At 40.4% G+C, this 14794-nt stretch overlaps 1 protein-coding gene across 2 annotated transcripts; it reads left to right on the top strand.

Annotated features, from left to right (window-relative positions):
* The first annotated feature begins 636 nt into the window (after positions 1–636).
* On the top strand, positions 637–11720 carry PPP1R15B (protein phosphatase 1, regulatory subunit 15B). 2 transcript variants are annotated; one of them, XR_550824.1, is made up of 3 exons: positions 637–2963; positions 6493–8633; positions 11485–11720. XR_550824.1 is itself a non-coding variant. In XM_008577360.1 (2 exons), exons 1-2 carry the CDS (start codon positions 1050–1052, stop codon positions 6712–6714), a joined length of 2136 nt encoding a protein of 711 aa, XP_008575582.1. In that variant the 5' UTR covers positions 637–1049; the 3' UTR covers positions 6715–9202. The 2 variants fall into 2 exon arrangements, 1 of the variants encoding a protein (XP_008575582.1); XM_008577360.1 differs by lacking the exon at positions 11485–11720 and having other exon boundaries at positions 6493–9202.
* The last annotated feature ends 3074 nt before the right edge of the window (positions 11721–14794 follow it).

Genomic DNA, 14794 nt, shown 5'->3' with positions numbered 1-14794 from the left:
AAGACCTCAGACCTAGATCCCAGATAATGCTAAATAGTGGTTTAGAAACTCTAAAGCAGAGGGGACGGGAATGCATAAGAATAATTCATTTTTCACTTAAGATTTTTTCACTCCAACTGCTTTTTTCACTCCAGATGATGTGTCTTTACACAGCATTGCCCAACTCTTACATACTAAGGTCTCAGGCTGATGGTCTACTTAGCACTCAACGATACAGAACCCTGATGATGTAAGTCTAAGACAAGCGTCTACACCTCGGTGTGTCTCAGGTCATTAAAAAGGCTCTGAGGAATTCTCCGGTTATCTTGAAACCCTCCCACTTCTGTGAGCCCTTCCCTTTAACCCAGAGGGCGGTGGGGCGGTCTCCTAGGAGACCACAGGGAAACGACTGCGCGTGCGCACAGCCCGGGCCGGCTGATGCAACCTCCCGAGCGCGAGCTGCTCTGCTGGGAGTAAGGAAGCGGACGCGGCTATAGGGCGAGACCCGGCAGCCGCCACCCGGAAGTGTGCGGGAAGGCCCGCCCCCCGGGGACTCTGCGAGTGACGTCGGGAGGCGGGGGGGGAGAGGGGGCGTAGACGCCCGGCCGTCCTTCCGGTGGCCTGGCGTTGTTCTACCTCGGCCCCGGCCCTGCGGCCATTTTGAGCTTCGCTTCCACCCGCTCCTGCTTGCCTTCCCAGCCCTTCCGGTGTCGCGCCGCTCGGGGGCTTCTTAGCAGTCCGTTTCTCCTCGAAAGTGGCTGCCGCCGCCGCCGTGGGACGGCTCCTATCTATGGTGGTGAGGCCTCGAGCGGACTAGGACACCTCCTCCCCCACTAGGATGGACGTCGCCTCAGCCGCCGCCTCCGGCGCGGGCCGTATCGCACTGTGGCCTGCCGCCCGCTGCCGAAGCCGCTGCCCTGTGTGGCTCTTCTGCCGGCCCGGGGATCGGCCTGGAGCACCCACACCGCCGCTGGGCAAGGCCGAGACTGAGTAGGCCGCCTCCGAATCCCGTCCGACCGCCAGCCGCTGAGCTCCGCGGACCTGCCTGAGAGATTGCCAAGAAAAAGGAGATGGAGCCGGCGACAGACGGGTCGCGGAAACGGCCTGCCCCTTGGGCGGGCTCCGGGTTCCGGCTGCCCTTTTTCTTCTCTCGGCGATCGCAGCCAGACTCTTTCAAGTTCCCCACACCTCTTGCCCCGGAAAACTCCGGGGACCCCGCACTGCCTTCCTTTGCCCAGCCCGAGGCTCGGACCAGCCACTGGACGAAGCTGCTTTCCCAGCTCCTTGCGCCGCTCCCCATCTTGCTTGAGAAGCTGCTGATTTGGACTCAACTTTTCGGTGGGATGATTCCGACTAGATGGCTAGATTTTGCCGGAGGCTACAGCGTCTTGAGGTCCCTGAGGGGACGGGAGGAACTAGCCGACCCCACAGCGCAGAAATCTTTGAGTTCGCTGCGGCTCGACCCCTCCGACGACTCGGTTGCCAGTCCCCTTGATTGGCTAGAGGAGGGGATCCACAGGCAGTGCTCGTCCCCAGACCTAGAAATGGAACTTAAAGCCAAGGGAAGTGCTTTGGACCCCACAGCACACGCTTTTCTCTTAAAGCAGCAGCTGTGCCGAGTGGAGCTGTTGCCGAGTAGTCATCAAGCCCTGGTGTACTCTGACCGGGAACTTGGCTCTTCGCCCTCCGGGCCTCTAAACGTTCAGCCCTTAAGCAATTTCAGCGTAGTCTATTTGCTGAACCCCTCGTACTTGGAGTGCATTGCCCGGCTAGAGCTCGGCTGTCAAAACAGCATTGGAAGTGGCGACTTAGTTGATTTCCAGACACTAGCCCCAGGGAGCAGCTACCTGACTGAGGACCATTTTCATCCCCAACCACTGAATGCAGAAATCTCTCCAGCCTCGTGGCAGGGATGTCCACCTCTTTCTACAGAAGGCCTGCCAGAAATCCACCATCTTCGCATGAAACGGCTGGAATTCCTTCAACAGGCTAGCAAGGGTCAAGAGTTACCCACCCCTGACCAAGATAATGGCTACCATAGCCTGGAGGAGGAACACAGCCTTCTCCTGATGGATCTACAACACTGCAGAGGTAACCCAACACAGTGTGTTCCCCCCACTGGAGCCATTCCTGGAACCATCCAGGAACCCACGGAGGAAAAAGAATTGTTGACTAAAGAAGTTCCACTTGCTTTGGAAAAACAGGGTCCTTCAGAGAGTTGTCCATCTTGTGAAGTGCCTATGGAAAAAGAGGCTGAAGAGGACCAAATAAGTTTAGTTGATGGCTTAGACATAGAAGATGACCTTCCCATTTCTGCCAGACCAGCTTGTAGTAACAAATTGATAGATTACATTTTGGGAGGTGCTTCCAGTGATGTGGAAACGAGTTCTGATTCAGAAGGTGAGGATTGGGATGAGGAAGCTGAGGATGATGGTTTTGATAGTGATAGCTCGCTGTCAGAATCTCACTTTGAACAAGACTCCGAAGGGCTTCACCTCTGGAACTCTTTCTATAATGTAGATCCTTATAATCCCCAAAACTTTACAGCAGCAATTCAGACTGCTGCCAGAATTGTTCCTGGAGATACTTCTGATTCAGAGAAGGATTTGTCTGACAAGTCTGATCTAGAGAATTCTCCCCAAACTGGAAGCCTTCCTGAGAACCCTGACCATAATTCTGGGGAGGAAGATGACTGGGAATCTAGTGCAGATGAAGCAGAGAGTCTCAAACTGTGGAACTCTTTCTGTAATTCCGATGATCCCTACAACCTTTTAAATTTTAAGGCTCCTTTTCAAACAGGGAAAAATTGGAAAGGCTGTCATGACTCAAAGAGATCATCTGAGTCCATTGTGGCCATTTCTGAGTGTCACACCTTACTTTCTTTTGAGGTGCAACTGTTAGGGAGCCAAGAAAATGAATGTCCAGACATGATACAGTGTGAGGTTCTTTCTGGAGAAAGACACACGCATATCAAAAGAAAAAAGGTTTGTTTGTTTTCTTTTAACATGACTGATAATTTGTTCTGTTTTGATATGGTTAAATATAACAGTGACTTTTGGAGCATAGTAGTACATATTTTTGAGGAAGGCCTCTAAGCTCATATAGTTGGATTGAGAAATGTTCAGATGACCTTTCCTTTTCCTCTTATCCTCAACCCCCCATGTAGAGTGTTGTTACTGTCCAAAACAAAAATATCACTGTATAGATGTTAGCAGGAAAGTGCCATTTTCATTTGGGTTGGTAGCTCTGGGCTGTTTCCCTGTAAGCTTCAACTTCCCACTCTTTTTTAGATATATTAAACAAAGATGACCGGTAAGGGGATCTTAACCCTTGACTTGGTGTTGTCAGCACCACGTTCAGCCAGTGAGCGAACCGGCCATCCCTATATGGGATCCGAACCCGGGGCCTTGGTGTTATCAGCACCGCACTCTCCCGAGTGAGCCACGGGCCGGCCCCTTCCCACTCTTTTTTAGATATATTAAACATATATTAAACCTTGTATATACACAATTTAATTTTTCTAGAGATTGAGAAGGTCCTGATATAGCCATAATTTTAAAAGAGTTTTAAATGTGGTATGTTGTTTGCAAATACTTAATATTTTATTTTCATGACAACAGTGTCTTTGTTCTTGTCCATTAGAACCCAAAGGGATGATAATACCAAGTAGCAAGTCAGATTTATCTTGTTGTTTGCCATGAAAGAAAATATTAATTTTCAGTTCCAAAAACTTTTTGACACTACATGGTTTTGATTGACAGTCAAAAACCATACAGGAAATAGTATTGCCATTTCTTAGGAATGCAATATTAATTATCAGTGGCCAGCTACAGGTTGATAATTGTAAACAATGATGGTCACTTATTTGACTTGTCTTGAGTATTTGCTTTCTGTTCCCAGTTAAGTCTTAAAACTTCATGAAGCGTTTTTACTCTTTCATTACATTGTCAGGCTAGCTTTATTTTGGAAGTCTTTTGAATTGCTTTTTTTTATCTTTATTGTTTATTCAGCTAAAGTTATTAACTGAAAAGAAATCCTCCCAAACACAAAGGTGTCTTTTATTGTAGAGAGAAAGTTTCCTCAGTTTCCTATAACTTCATTTGGAAAGAGAAAGAAATGGGTGAGTTTTCATTGACTTCAGATTCTGCAGCGTCAGGGAGTTTCAGGTGGACAGGACCATAATTTATTGGCTCCAGATGGCCAGCTTAATACTTTTGAAATTATTCCTGGGGCAGAAAATATCTCTAAGTGGTGGCAATCTTATGTCTTACTTGTAGAAGCAGAATAAGTCATGTTAAAAATTAATTTTTAGTTCACACTTCTTAAATGCAATGATAAAAGAGCTTTTCTCTATGATTCTCAGGGCCAAACGACCTATTTAGAGCTACTAGATAAAGTGGGCAGGTGGAATGAGCAGTTGGCATCTGGAGACCTATGTTTCTTACTCCTAAGTGGTTAGGGACAACAGATTTGGGAAGACAGACAGGCTTGGGAAGTTACCTAACTCTGTGGCCTTGGTTCACTCTCATGGAAGTAATAATCTCATCTGTTGTACAAATTATTGCAAGATTTTAATGAGATGAGTAAATAAAACTCATAATTCATTGCCTTGCCTTTAAGCACTTCATTTGTCCTGTTCAGGGACCTCACTCCAGTCTCATGTCTCGATTTAGCTTGCTCATTGAATAAAGTGAAATTAGTGAGATGTGAGACTATTACCTATGAACTAGAAGCAAAATTATTATGTCTAAATGTGATAGAGTTATTTGACAGTCTTTGCCTGCCTGCCATTCTTTAGGTATATGGGAATAATGGGTCGTGCCTAATTCTTAGAACGAGGCTTTCAGATTTAGGAGTTTAAAATACTTTGTGTCATGGCCTAACAGTGCAGATTGTGGAGCCAGACTCAGTGTTTGAATCCTGATTACACCACTTAGACGCTGTGTCATTTGGACAAGTCAGTTAACCTCTCTCTTTCTTGCTTCCTTATCTGTACAATGAGGATCATAATATTCCATAACTGATATGTTGATGTGAGGAGTATATGAGATAAAAATTGTAAAGCTTTTTGAAAAGAGCCTGGCATATGGTAAACATTATCCATAACTGTTTGTTATTATTTATCTTAGTGACACAATGAATGAATAAGGACTAGAATGCAATATCTAGTAAGGTGTTACATACCTACTAATTGTCCTCAGGGGCATTCCTTGGCCTGATGTAAAGGGAATGAAAGTAGTAGGCCACAGGGATTAGCTGATGTAACTATGGAACATACTTTAAAGCAAGTATTTACTTTTGGAGTTTGATAAACTTCTTTATTATTTGGAGTTTGAGAAACTTCATCATTAGAAATTAAGTAGGGATTAAGTAGTAATGAGGAGGGATTGTCACGCATTACACGTCATCATGTATATTATGATATTCACAATTTAATGTAAGTATAATGATAGCATATTGAATACAGAGGTTTTTAAAAAAATCTTAACTACAAAGTCTCTTATAGTAACATAGTCTTAAAGATGTTGATTTTGCTGTACTTTGTTTACTAAGTAACCTTCTCTTCTATATTCTGATTACAGAAGTAGTAATATAAAAATAGTACTACATATCGATGATACAAAATTGGAAAGCATGAAAAGTGAAAAATTTTTTTAAAGGAAAAAGGGAGAATAGAAATAAGTGAAAAAATGGGCCGGCCCGTGGCTTACTCGGGAGAGTGCGGTGCTAGTAACACCAAGGCCACGGGTTCGGATCCCATGTAGGGATGGCCGGTTCGCTCACTGGCTGAGTGTGGTGCTGACAACCCCAAGAAAAGGGTTAAGATCCCCTTACCGGTCATCTTTAAAAAAAAAAAAAAAGAAATAAGTGAAAAAAGAGCCGGCTTAGTTGCTTAGAGCAAGTTGCTGATAACACCAAGGTCCTGGGGTTCAATCTGTACCAGCCAGCCACAAAAAAAAGGAAAAGAGAAATAAGCAAAAATATTGTTAAAGCCTTTGTGCTATGATAAAACATTGATTTCCAGGGATATGGTGATTATTTTCTGAAATATTTTCTGTGTCATTTGGCGGAAGAATATCACAGAACTGTATTTCCCTAAGGATTAAAAAATAGATATTAATAACAGCAGGAAAATTGTAGTTCCTCATCTGGATTCATTTTATTAACACCAAGAGACAAGGGCAGGTGGGGGGTGGGGGTACAGTGTGTGGGTAGATATATATATCTATATATAGATAGATATGTGAAAGATATATATATGTATGAAAGGTATATCTAGATATATGAAAGGTATGTTTATATATATCTCAAAGATTCAGGTGGCATTCATTCAGTATTTTATCCAAATGCCATCTAATCAGAACTTTTTTTTAGCCTCACATATAGTTGGAACCAAATATTCCTGTAAGACATTTGATATTCTGAAATAATTAGTAGCATAGTGGTTATTGACCTTGATGCTAATTGTGTAAGATCCTAGAGATTTATTAAAATTAGTCTTTGTCTTTATAGGTAACCTTCCTTGAAGAAGTTACTGAGTATTATATAAGTGGTGATGAGGATCGCAAAGGACCATGGGAAGAATTTGCAAGGGATGGATGCAGGTTCCAGAAACGAATTCAAGAAACGGAAGATGCTATTGGATATTGCTTGACATTTGAGCACAGAGAAAGAATGTTTAATAGACTCCAGGAAACATGCTTCAAAAGACTTAATGTTTTCGAGCAGCATTAAGACGAGTTAATAGTCTGTAGCCCTAGCATACACTACCTCTTACTTGAGAGGTTTCTTTTAAAAACAAATATTGGCAGCTGTCCTTTGAGTTTTTTTTTTTTTTTTTTTTTTTTTTTTGAGAGGAAACGTAGCTCGGATCCAGAGATCTAGTTTACTTTTTTTGTGGCAACATATCCCACTTAGAAACATCTGGGTTTGAAGTCAGCCCTGATAATGAAGGATGAGATAGTGTGATTTCTAATTATCCCCTTTTTGATTTAGTTGGAAATGTTTTTAAATGTCCTTTGCTTGTTTGAGGTGAAAAGGGGACCTTTTGAGTTGTAATTTTGCACTTTCAAAACTTATTTTTCTTGGGAAACAATATTTATAGGGCTTAGAGCCCATTTTCAGTTCTAATTTAAATTACGTTTATCTGTCTAAAATCTTTGGGCTCTCTTCCCCAGCATTCTGAAATTAATGGGCTTTTATGTTTTTCTGAATTTTTTTATTTTACTGATTTGGCCCATCTGCCTTAAGGCTAAAAATATAATCTTGTATATGCTGTCAACTTGCAGTACATTATCTTGTGTCACTTTTTTTTTCCTTTTAAAAAATGACTGGTTGAAAATGTGTAGTGGATTTTTATTTCCATGTTAAGTTCTACATAAGGTATTTCCGAGGACTGCCCCCAAACCTACTCTCTGCTACTTTGGGAAAGCTGCATCTTTCTGCCAAATTTTAACATCAAATATGTTTAATATCTGTGCAAACTGTTCCTTGGAGAGGGTTCTGTATATGTTGCTATAGTTCCCAGTTGAATGTAGTTCTTTGTACATTTCAAATTGTTGTAAAACATTCTAGAAAGTAATAATTACATCATAATCATTTATTTTTTAAACATAAAAGCCTAGAATTTTCCTGGGAAGAAGATAGGAGACATTTCAGAGTAATTTGGTTTTGTTGTGTATGCTCTTAACAGAAAACCAGTGTTATTAATGTCATGCCTCAGCACTGTCACTTTTGAATCCTGTCAGGGTGACGCTATAAACTTGGAAATGGGAAGTTCTGAATTTTCAAGTTTGAAATGTAAAATGTAAACTTCAGTCAATATCCAGGTTTATTGTTTTCTACTATTTTAATAATGAGAGAAGTAATGGCAAGGCCTGTACTTTCAGGATGGGATAGAACTATAGATTTAACAACTACAAAGTCTTAATACCCAAAGTTTACTTTTGAATTGAAGTCTTTGCATTGACTGGTTGTGCTTGGTTAGTTTAGATAGCTTTACATAGTGTGCATCTGTTAGATTGAGAGAATGTTAACCAACTCTTTAATGATCTGTTTTTACTCCATGTGCCTCCTGTCACAGGTAATGGAAAACATAAGAATAGATGACCTCTTAATTTTCAACTTATTTCAGTGTGGGGATGAAGTTTTCATCAGAAGTTCTTGCAGAGTTACTACCTCAGTTTATAATCTACCTGGTTATTTTATTTCTATCTGGTTTGCTTAAAGAACTGCATCTAGTGTTGATATATATATATATACACACACACATAAATACATAAAACACACTGAGAGTGCAACATCATAAAAGTTGGTCACATTTTTGCAGAGCCCTTATTCTAGGTGTTTTGTGCACCTCCACTTTAGGTAGTCATAGGGAATGCATTTGTAGGATCTGGTATAATACCATGAAAACAGGCTAGTTTCAAGCACCAGCTGTCAGTAGGAAAGCAGGCATCATTTGCCTTTAAAAGCTTTTTGACAATGTATACACATTCTTTTAAAACCAGACTGAAGCATACTGTTTTATTTCAGAGACTTAGGTTGTATTTTGTCTTTCTGAAATCTAACACCTCTGCATATTTGAAAATAATGGTGCCTCTTTCACTGGATTTTGGAAAATTGTTCCCTTCGGATTCTATCCTCATTACCAAGTGAGTAAAATCTTGGTTAAGAATTCTTCCATCTACTACCCTCCTTTAGAAGAAGTGATCAGATGGTGATGAGAAGGACAGAAGGGACCATTTTAAAATTGGATTGAAGGAGAAAAACAAAATTTTTGTTAGTTTCATGTCAATCCTTGTTACTAGGACAAAGTTAAACCCCTACAATCTTAAAAAGAAAATCCTTGGAGGTTTTAATTAAACATTTTACACATTTAAAGTCTTGTAATGGTGCTTTAAGTGTCAATGTAGCATGTGTAAGACTTTGTACAGACAAGTAAGATTTCCATTTCTGAGTAATTAAATGTGATACCAACACCTCTTCATCTTTAACTTGAAATCAGAACTATCAGATTTTATTTTTTTATAATTTAAGGAAGGTGAAGTTAGGGGACTAAAATACTTCTAAATTGGCTTCTACAGATCCAATGATTTAAATATAACCAGTTTGTTGGGATTTTATAGCTAAAATTATATTTGTGTATATAACCTAACTAATCTGTAAATTGTAATAAATATATTTGCAATTATTAAATGTTACATATTTTGGTTCAACTTTATATTGTATGTTTTATAGTATTTTACATTGGTTTTGGGATTGCTGAGCAGGATTTTCAGGATTAAACCAGGTATTTTTGTAGAAACATTATAAACTTATAGGTGCTGAACAAATTTCTGTGGTTTAAAAAGGTTATGTGACATGTAAATTGCACTTCATCTAATTGAAAGGAAGGTGTGGTAAGGAGATAAATATAATTGCAAACCACATTTTAGTAGTAGAAGAATTTGGTTCTTAGCCCTTGTAAGAGACTGATGATTTGATTCTAAAATTGTCTCCAACCATCCAGTTCTGCTGCAAAGAAAACTAAAATAAATGGAATATTAACAGGAACAGTAAAACTCATATGCTGGGCTTTGCATAGTGTTTCACCTAAGTGACAGGAAAATCTGCTTTTCTATTTTCTGTATTACAAGGGTACTTCAAAAAGTTAATGGACAGGGTCTGGCTGGTTAGCTCACTTGGTTTAGAGGATGGTGTTGGTAACAACAAGGTCAAGGGTCTGGATCCCCCTACTAGCCAGCTGCCCCTCCCCGCCCCCCCAAAAAGTTAATAGAAAGATGCATATTGTCTTCCAATTGTATTTTTCCAGGAAGTACCCTCATATTATTCATGATAATCATGGTATTGTAAATCATGATGTTCTCATTTACAAAATAAATGTGGTGGTAACATTAGGAAAAACCAAACTTTTTATTCTGAAAAAAGGACAAAACATTTGGGTTATGGCAAATCTATTGATGGACTAATTCTTAATTCAGGCATTTGGATTCTTCCAGCTAATGAAGAAAAATTAAACATAGATTTTGTAACTGGAAGGAAAAACTTTTAGTGCAATTAATGTTTAGTACAAATTGACAACCCCAGGTTATAATTTTATTTCCATTTTGGGGGTTAACTTAAGCATTTTTGGCGGTCTCCCCAGGAAGAGATATGTGAAAATAGCCAAATTCACATCAAGCCAGATTTACTGCTGTGCCTATCCTGATACCCTATAGAAATTGTACTGTTTTTCTTTCCTACTTTAGTAGAAAGTTTAAAGCAAATATTTAATGACTAACCTCAGAAATTTTGAAGTTACTCATAGATCTGGGAATTGCATGGTCTCTGGAGTCTCATTTGGAGAATTCCTTTGGACTCACCTCTCAGTAACCTTTAAAAATAAAAATGGGAATATCTTTTCATTAAATGCATGTTATTTATAAAAGTAATGTAAGAAATACACAAGGCATTCTTGGTACATTTAAAAAAAAAGCATGCTGCCCAGGGTGCCTTTTTGAGCTGGGAGACTTAATTTCTTTTTATCTGTAAAAAGAGGTTTTGATTTTTTTTGTTTTTTAAATTTCATTGTTTTTTTTTTTTTTTAAAAAAGATGACCGGTAAGGGGATCGTAACCCCTAACTTGGTGTTGTCAGCACCACGCTCAGCCAGTGAGCGAACCGGCCATCCCTATATGGGATCCGAACCCAGGGCCTTGGTGTTATCAGCACCGCACTCTCCCGAGTGAGCCACGGGCCGGCCCTAAATTTCATTGTTAATGACACAAATGTTAGCTATTTGGAATCTTCCTACATTGGTAATTAGGATTCTTCCCTTATGAACTTAGTTCAGTGTTTTATGATCCAGCAAAACTTAAGTTGGTGTGGGTCAATTATGACTAAATACAAAGGCAGCATGATAATTGAGATCCATAACACTAGGTATAATAAATAGGATATGTAAATGTCTTCTAATCCTGCTCATTTTGAGGACTTATCAAGCAAGACCTATGATGCTTTCAACTTAATGTGTTTCAATGGCAGGTGTGACATCAGGGAATTTAAAGAGAAGTCATTCTACACGTGGAATAGAGAACAGAGGTTGAGGGTGTGGGACATGTATTTCTGTGTAAGCAATCTGAGTTACATCAGTGTATTACCAGCGGCCAACTCCTTAATGAACAGAGGTTGAGGGTGTGGGACATGTATTTCTGTGTAAGCAATCTGAGTTACATCAGTGTTTTACCAGCGGCCAACTCCTTAATCTCACCATGGAAAGATTGGGGAAACCAGGTTTGTGGAAAGTAGGTTGCATGACTCCTGGGGAGGATACCCTAGAGATCTAATGAGACTGAGAATCTATTTGCCATAAGGCCTAGAAAGATGAACTATAAGGGAAGAAGCTTTGGAGAAAATTTTCAGGTTTTACTCCGTTGACCCTTCTCTTTATCTCAGTACTAGTCTTCAGTTTTCTCCTACCTTTATTTGCTGAATATTTTATTTTCACTACTGTTTTATATTATAGATCCTTACCTAGAAGAAGGATGAGGACCTTCATAACAAAAGAACAGCACAATTGCGAGAGATGCAATCCAACAAGAAGAAAGGACCTTACAACTCTACAGAGTTTATTGCACATTTTCCCACCAAAATGTTGGGTAAATATTTATACTTTGAGACTGGATTAACTTTTAGAAACATCCCAAAGATGTTTAGCATCAAAGAAAGAGGTGATAATAAAGCTGGATATTGCTGCTTTGAGTTAAAACTTCTTTTTTAAATGGGGTTCATATATTGACTTTTTGGGAGGGAGGGCAGCTGGCTGGTACGGGCTAACTGGCCAGCCCCATATATTGACTCTGAAGGCAAAAACCAAAGAGGAGTCCCACAGTGGTTTTGAAAAGGCTCATCTGGATATATGTTCTGAAATGGTTTTTAAAAACAAATTTCATCATGAGAAGACTAGCTTCTCTCTGGATTTCGGGAGACCACTGACCATCTTATCCCCCAACCTCTTCTTTCTCTCTCACGTAACTTTTTATAATTATGCTTACTCTGACCTCATCTTGTTATTATTTTTACTTGTTTCTTGTTTACCTCCACCATCACTAGTCTGTAAACTCCATGGGGGCAGGGATCATCCTTTTACTCTGTCGGCCCAAAGCTTAGAACTGTGCCCTGGTCATGTTATAGTTTATAAATTTTTGTTGAATGAGTTAGTAACTTTCTGAAAGTTCCCTCTCATATAGACTTTATCAATGTTTTATCAACACAGCCATGTTTGATCGGAAAAAATGTGCTACAATCATAGATGATGCAGAATCATAGAACTTAAAGGTCTTTAGAGAAGACTGCAGTAAGCTCTAACTAAATTTGTAGAATGTAATTACAAATTTCAATTTGGCTAGGGATACCACATCAATTAGAGTATCATTAATAAGGCACATGTTAATTTATGAATTTAGTATGTGAGCAAATCAGCTGAGACCTTTTCCAGAATTGATTTACTGTATTGGAGTACCAGAGTATTCTTACCATCACACCAGGGGTTTAAGTTCTCCTTTTTGGCAAAAGATTGGCTATGAGTTTCTGGCGATGCTCTGTTGATGCCACCAGAGGGCGTGAACTTACCATTTTCGAGTGCCTGATGGATGCCTGTTAGTAATCTGATGGCTATTCCTCCCTTGGAGGTTGTTCCCTCTGTGTATAAACAAGCTGGAGTGCTGCCCTGCCCTGCCCATTCCAGGCCTGCCTGGCCCATTGTGACTCCACCTTTTTGTAATTACCCAGAATTGGGGGCTGTTCCTTATGGGAGAACCAAGATTTGTATTTGAACACAAACAAGTGAACTGATTCTTCCTGATCTACACAGGGAGAATAAAGTGAGTATGGTGATTTAGGAGACTGGAGGTGAGATCCAAGAGGCTAATGTAAGGCTATTTGCTGAGTTTTTTGTATTAGGGTTTTTCCAGTTAGTGCTTTATCTCACTTAACTATTTGCTCAGCATTCAGTTTTCTATTGCATTCCTGTACATTGGGGCAGTCATTCTCAGTGGAAGGAGGGAGAGGGCACCACATTGCTTCTGCATAGAGAATCAATGCGTCTGATGACAGAGCCTTACGTGTGGCTGGCCTGAAAGGAGGAAAAAAGAACTTTCGGGCTGGGGTTTCATGCCAGTATGGCCTGTTTCCCTCTTAGAGCTAACAGCCAAGGCCATGTAGATATCTGGGACTGCTTTTTGGTAGGTTTTTATTGGCTCCAAATGAGCTTAAATCAACAAACCTAGGTGAGGGTCTGTCCCTGAGTTACTTCCAGGTGAGCAGAATGGAAGGCCATTGTGTTTGCATATAATTTCCCTGTGCCTGCCGTGACTGAGGCAACTTTCAACTGTGTTATTGTAGTGCTTTTCCTTTCTTTTGTTTCTGCTTGATTTGACTGAGTAGGAAGGGTAGGAGTTTCTTCTTTGTGTCTCTAGAAATTTACATAGGAGGTTTTTTGGGTTTTTTTTCCCCCTTTTACTTCTGATTGCCAATTTCTGGACATCCATCTCTGAACAGATTTCCTTCCCCAGGACGAGCTACCAAAAGCCATGGCTGGGTTGGCCTGGGGTGTAACTCAGTATTGCCTGAGGGAAGGTACTTTTTTATTTTTATTTTTTAAATTATTTTATTTTATTTTATTTATTTATTTTTTAAAAGATGACCGGTAAGGGGATCTTAACCCTTGACTTGGTGTTGTCAGCACCACGCTCAGCCAGTGAGCAAACCGGCCATCCCTATATAGGATCTGAACCCGTGGCCTTGGTGTTATCAGCACCGCACTCTCCCGAGTGAGCCACGGGCAGGCCCGGGAAGGTACTTTTTTAGAGGAATATTGAATTACAGAAGAAAGGTCCTGCTGGGAAGTCAAGGGGTAGAAGCAGGTGCATGTTCTTGCAATTAATTTCCCAGATTGTTTCAAATGGGATGACGAGTTATGTTAAGCCAGTGTTCCTTCTTATCTCACACTCAGCATAGAAACCCCTCAGGGTCCTTTGGGAATATTTACTTTTCTCAATCAGGTTTCATCTCCTCTCTAAAGGCTTCTCTGATGATGATTCCACCTCTATATCTGCAGTTTTTCCTCTTGTTTTCAGTGTGACAGTACCCCGTACGCCTTTTTATCACTGTTCATATTACAATTGAATTGTAATTGTGTTTTGCCCTTCTGTTTCTTCCTGTAGATTGTGACCTCTTTGGTGGAAGGGTCTCAGCACAGTGACCAGAATATCTTAGGTGCACAATACACTTTTCTCTAACTCAAGTGACAATTTCCAGCCTCCTCCTTCCGACAGACAAGCTCTCTCTCCCCACCCAACAATTAATTTATTAATTCACGTGTTTCAAAGAAGCAATTGAATGTGTGAAAAGGTCTGTCTGCAATGTATACATTATTTTTATCTATAGCATTTGAGGTATTTTTTTGAAAAGCAAGCCTTATTAGTGATGACTTCTTAAACCTAAGGTTTTAAATCAGTTGATGTCATGTCTTTATCACCGATTTTTCAAGTGACAGTGGAACATGATCAGTGTTATGAAAGGCTTTATCACCGATTTTTCAAGTGACAGTGGAACATGATCAGTGTTATGAAAGGCCCTTTTTTTTTTTTTTTTAAAGATGACTGGCAAGGGGATCTTAACCCCTTGACTTGGTGGTGTCAGCACCACACTCACCCAGTGAGCTCACCGGCCATCCCTACGTGGGATCCGAACCCATGGCCTTGGTGTTATCAGCATCACACTCTCCCGAGTGAGCCACAGGCTGGCCCAAAAGGTACTTCTTCTTAGGCAAGATA

This window comes from Galeopterus variegatus, unplaced genomic scaffold (assembly GCF_000696425.1).
Source record: "Galeopterus variegatus unplaced genomic scaffold, G_variegatus-3.0.2 Scaffold1498, whole genome shotgun sequence".
NCBI lineage: Eukaryota > Metazoa > Chordata > Mammalia > Dermoptera > Cynocephalidae > Galeopterus > Galeopterus variegatus.
The sequence above is the reverse complement of the archived record's forward strand: the minus strand, read 5'-3'. Positions and strand labels throughout refer to the sequence as shown.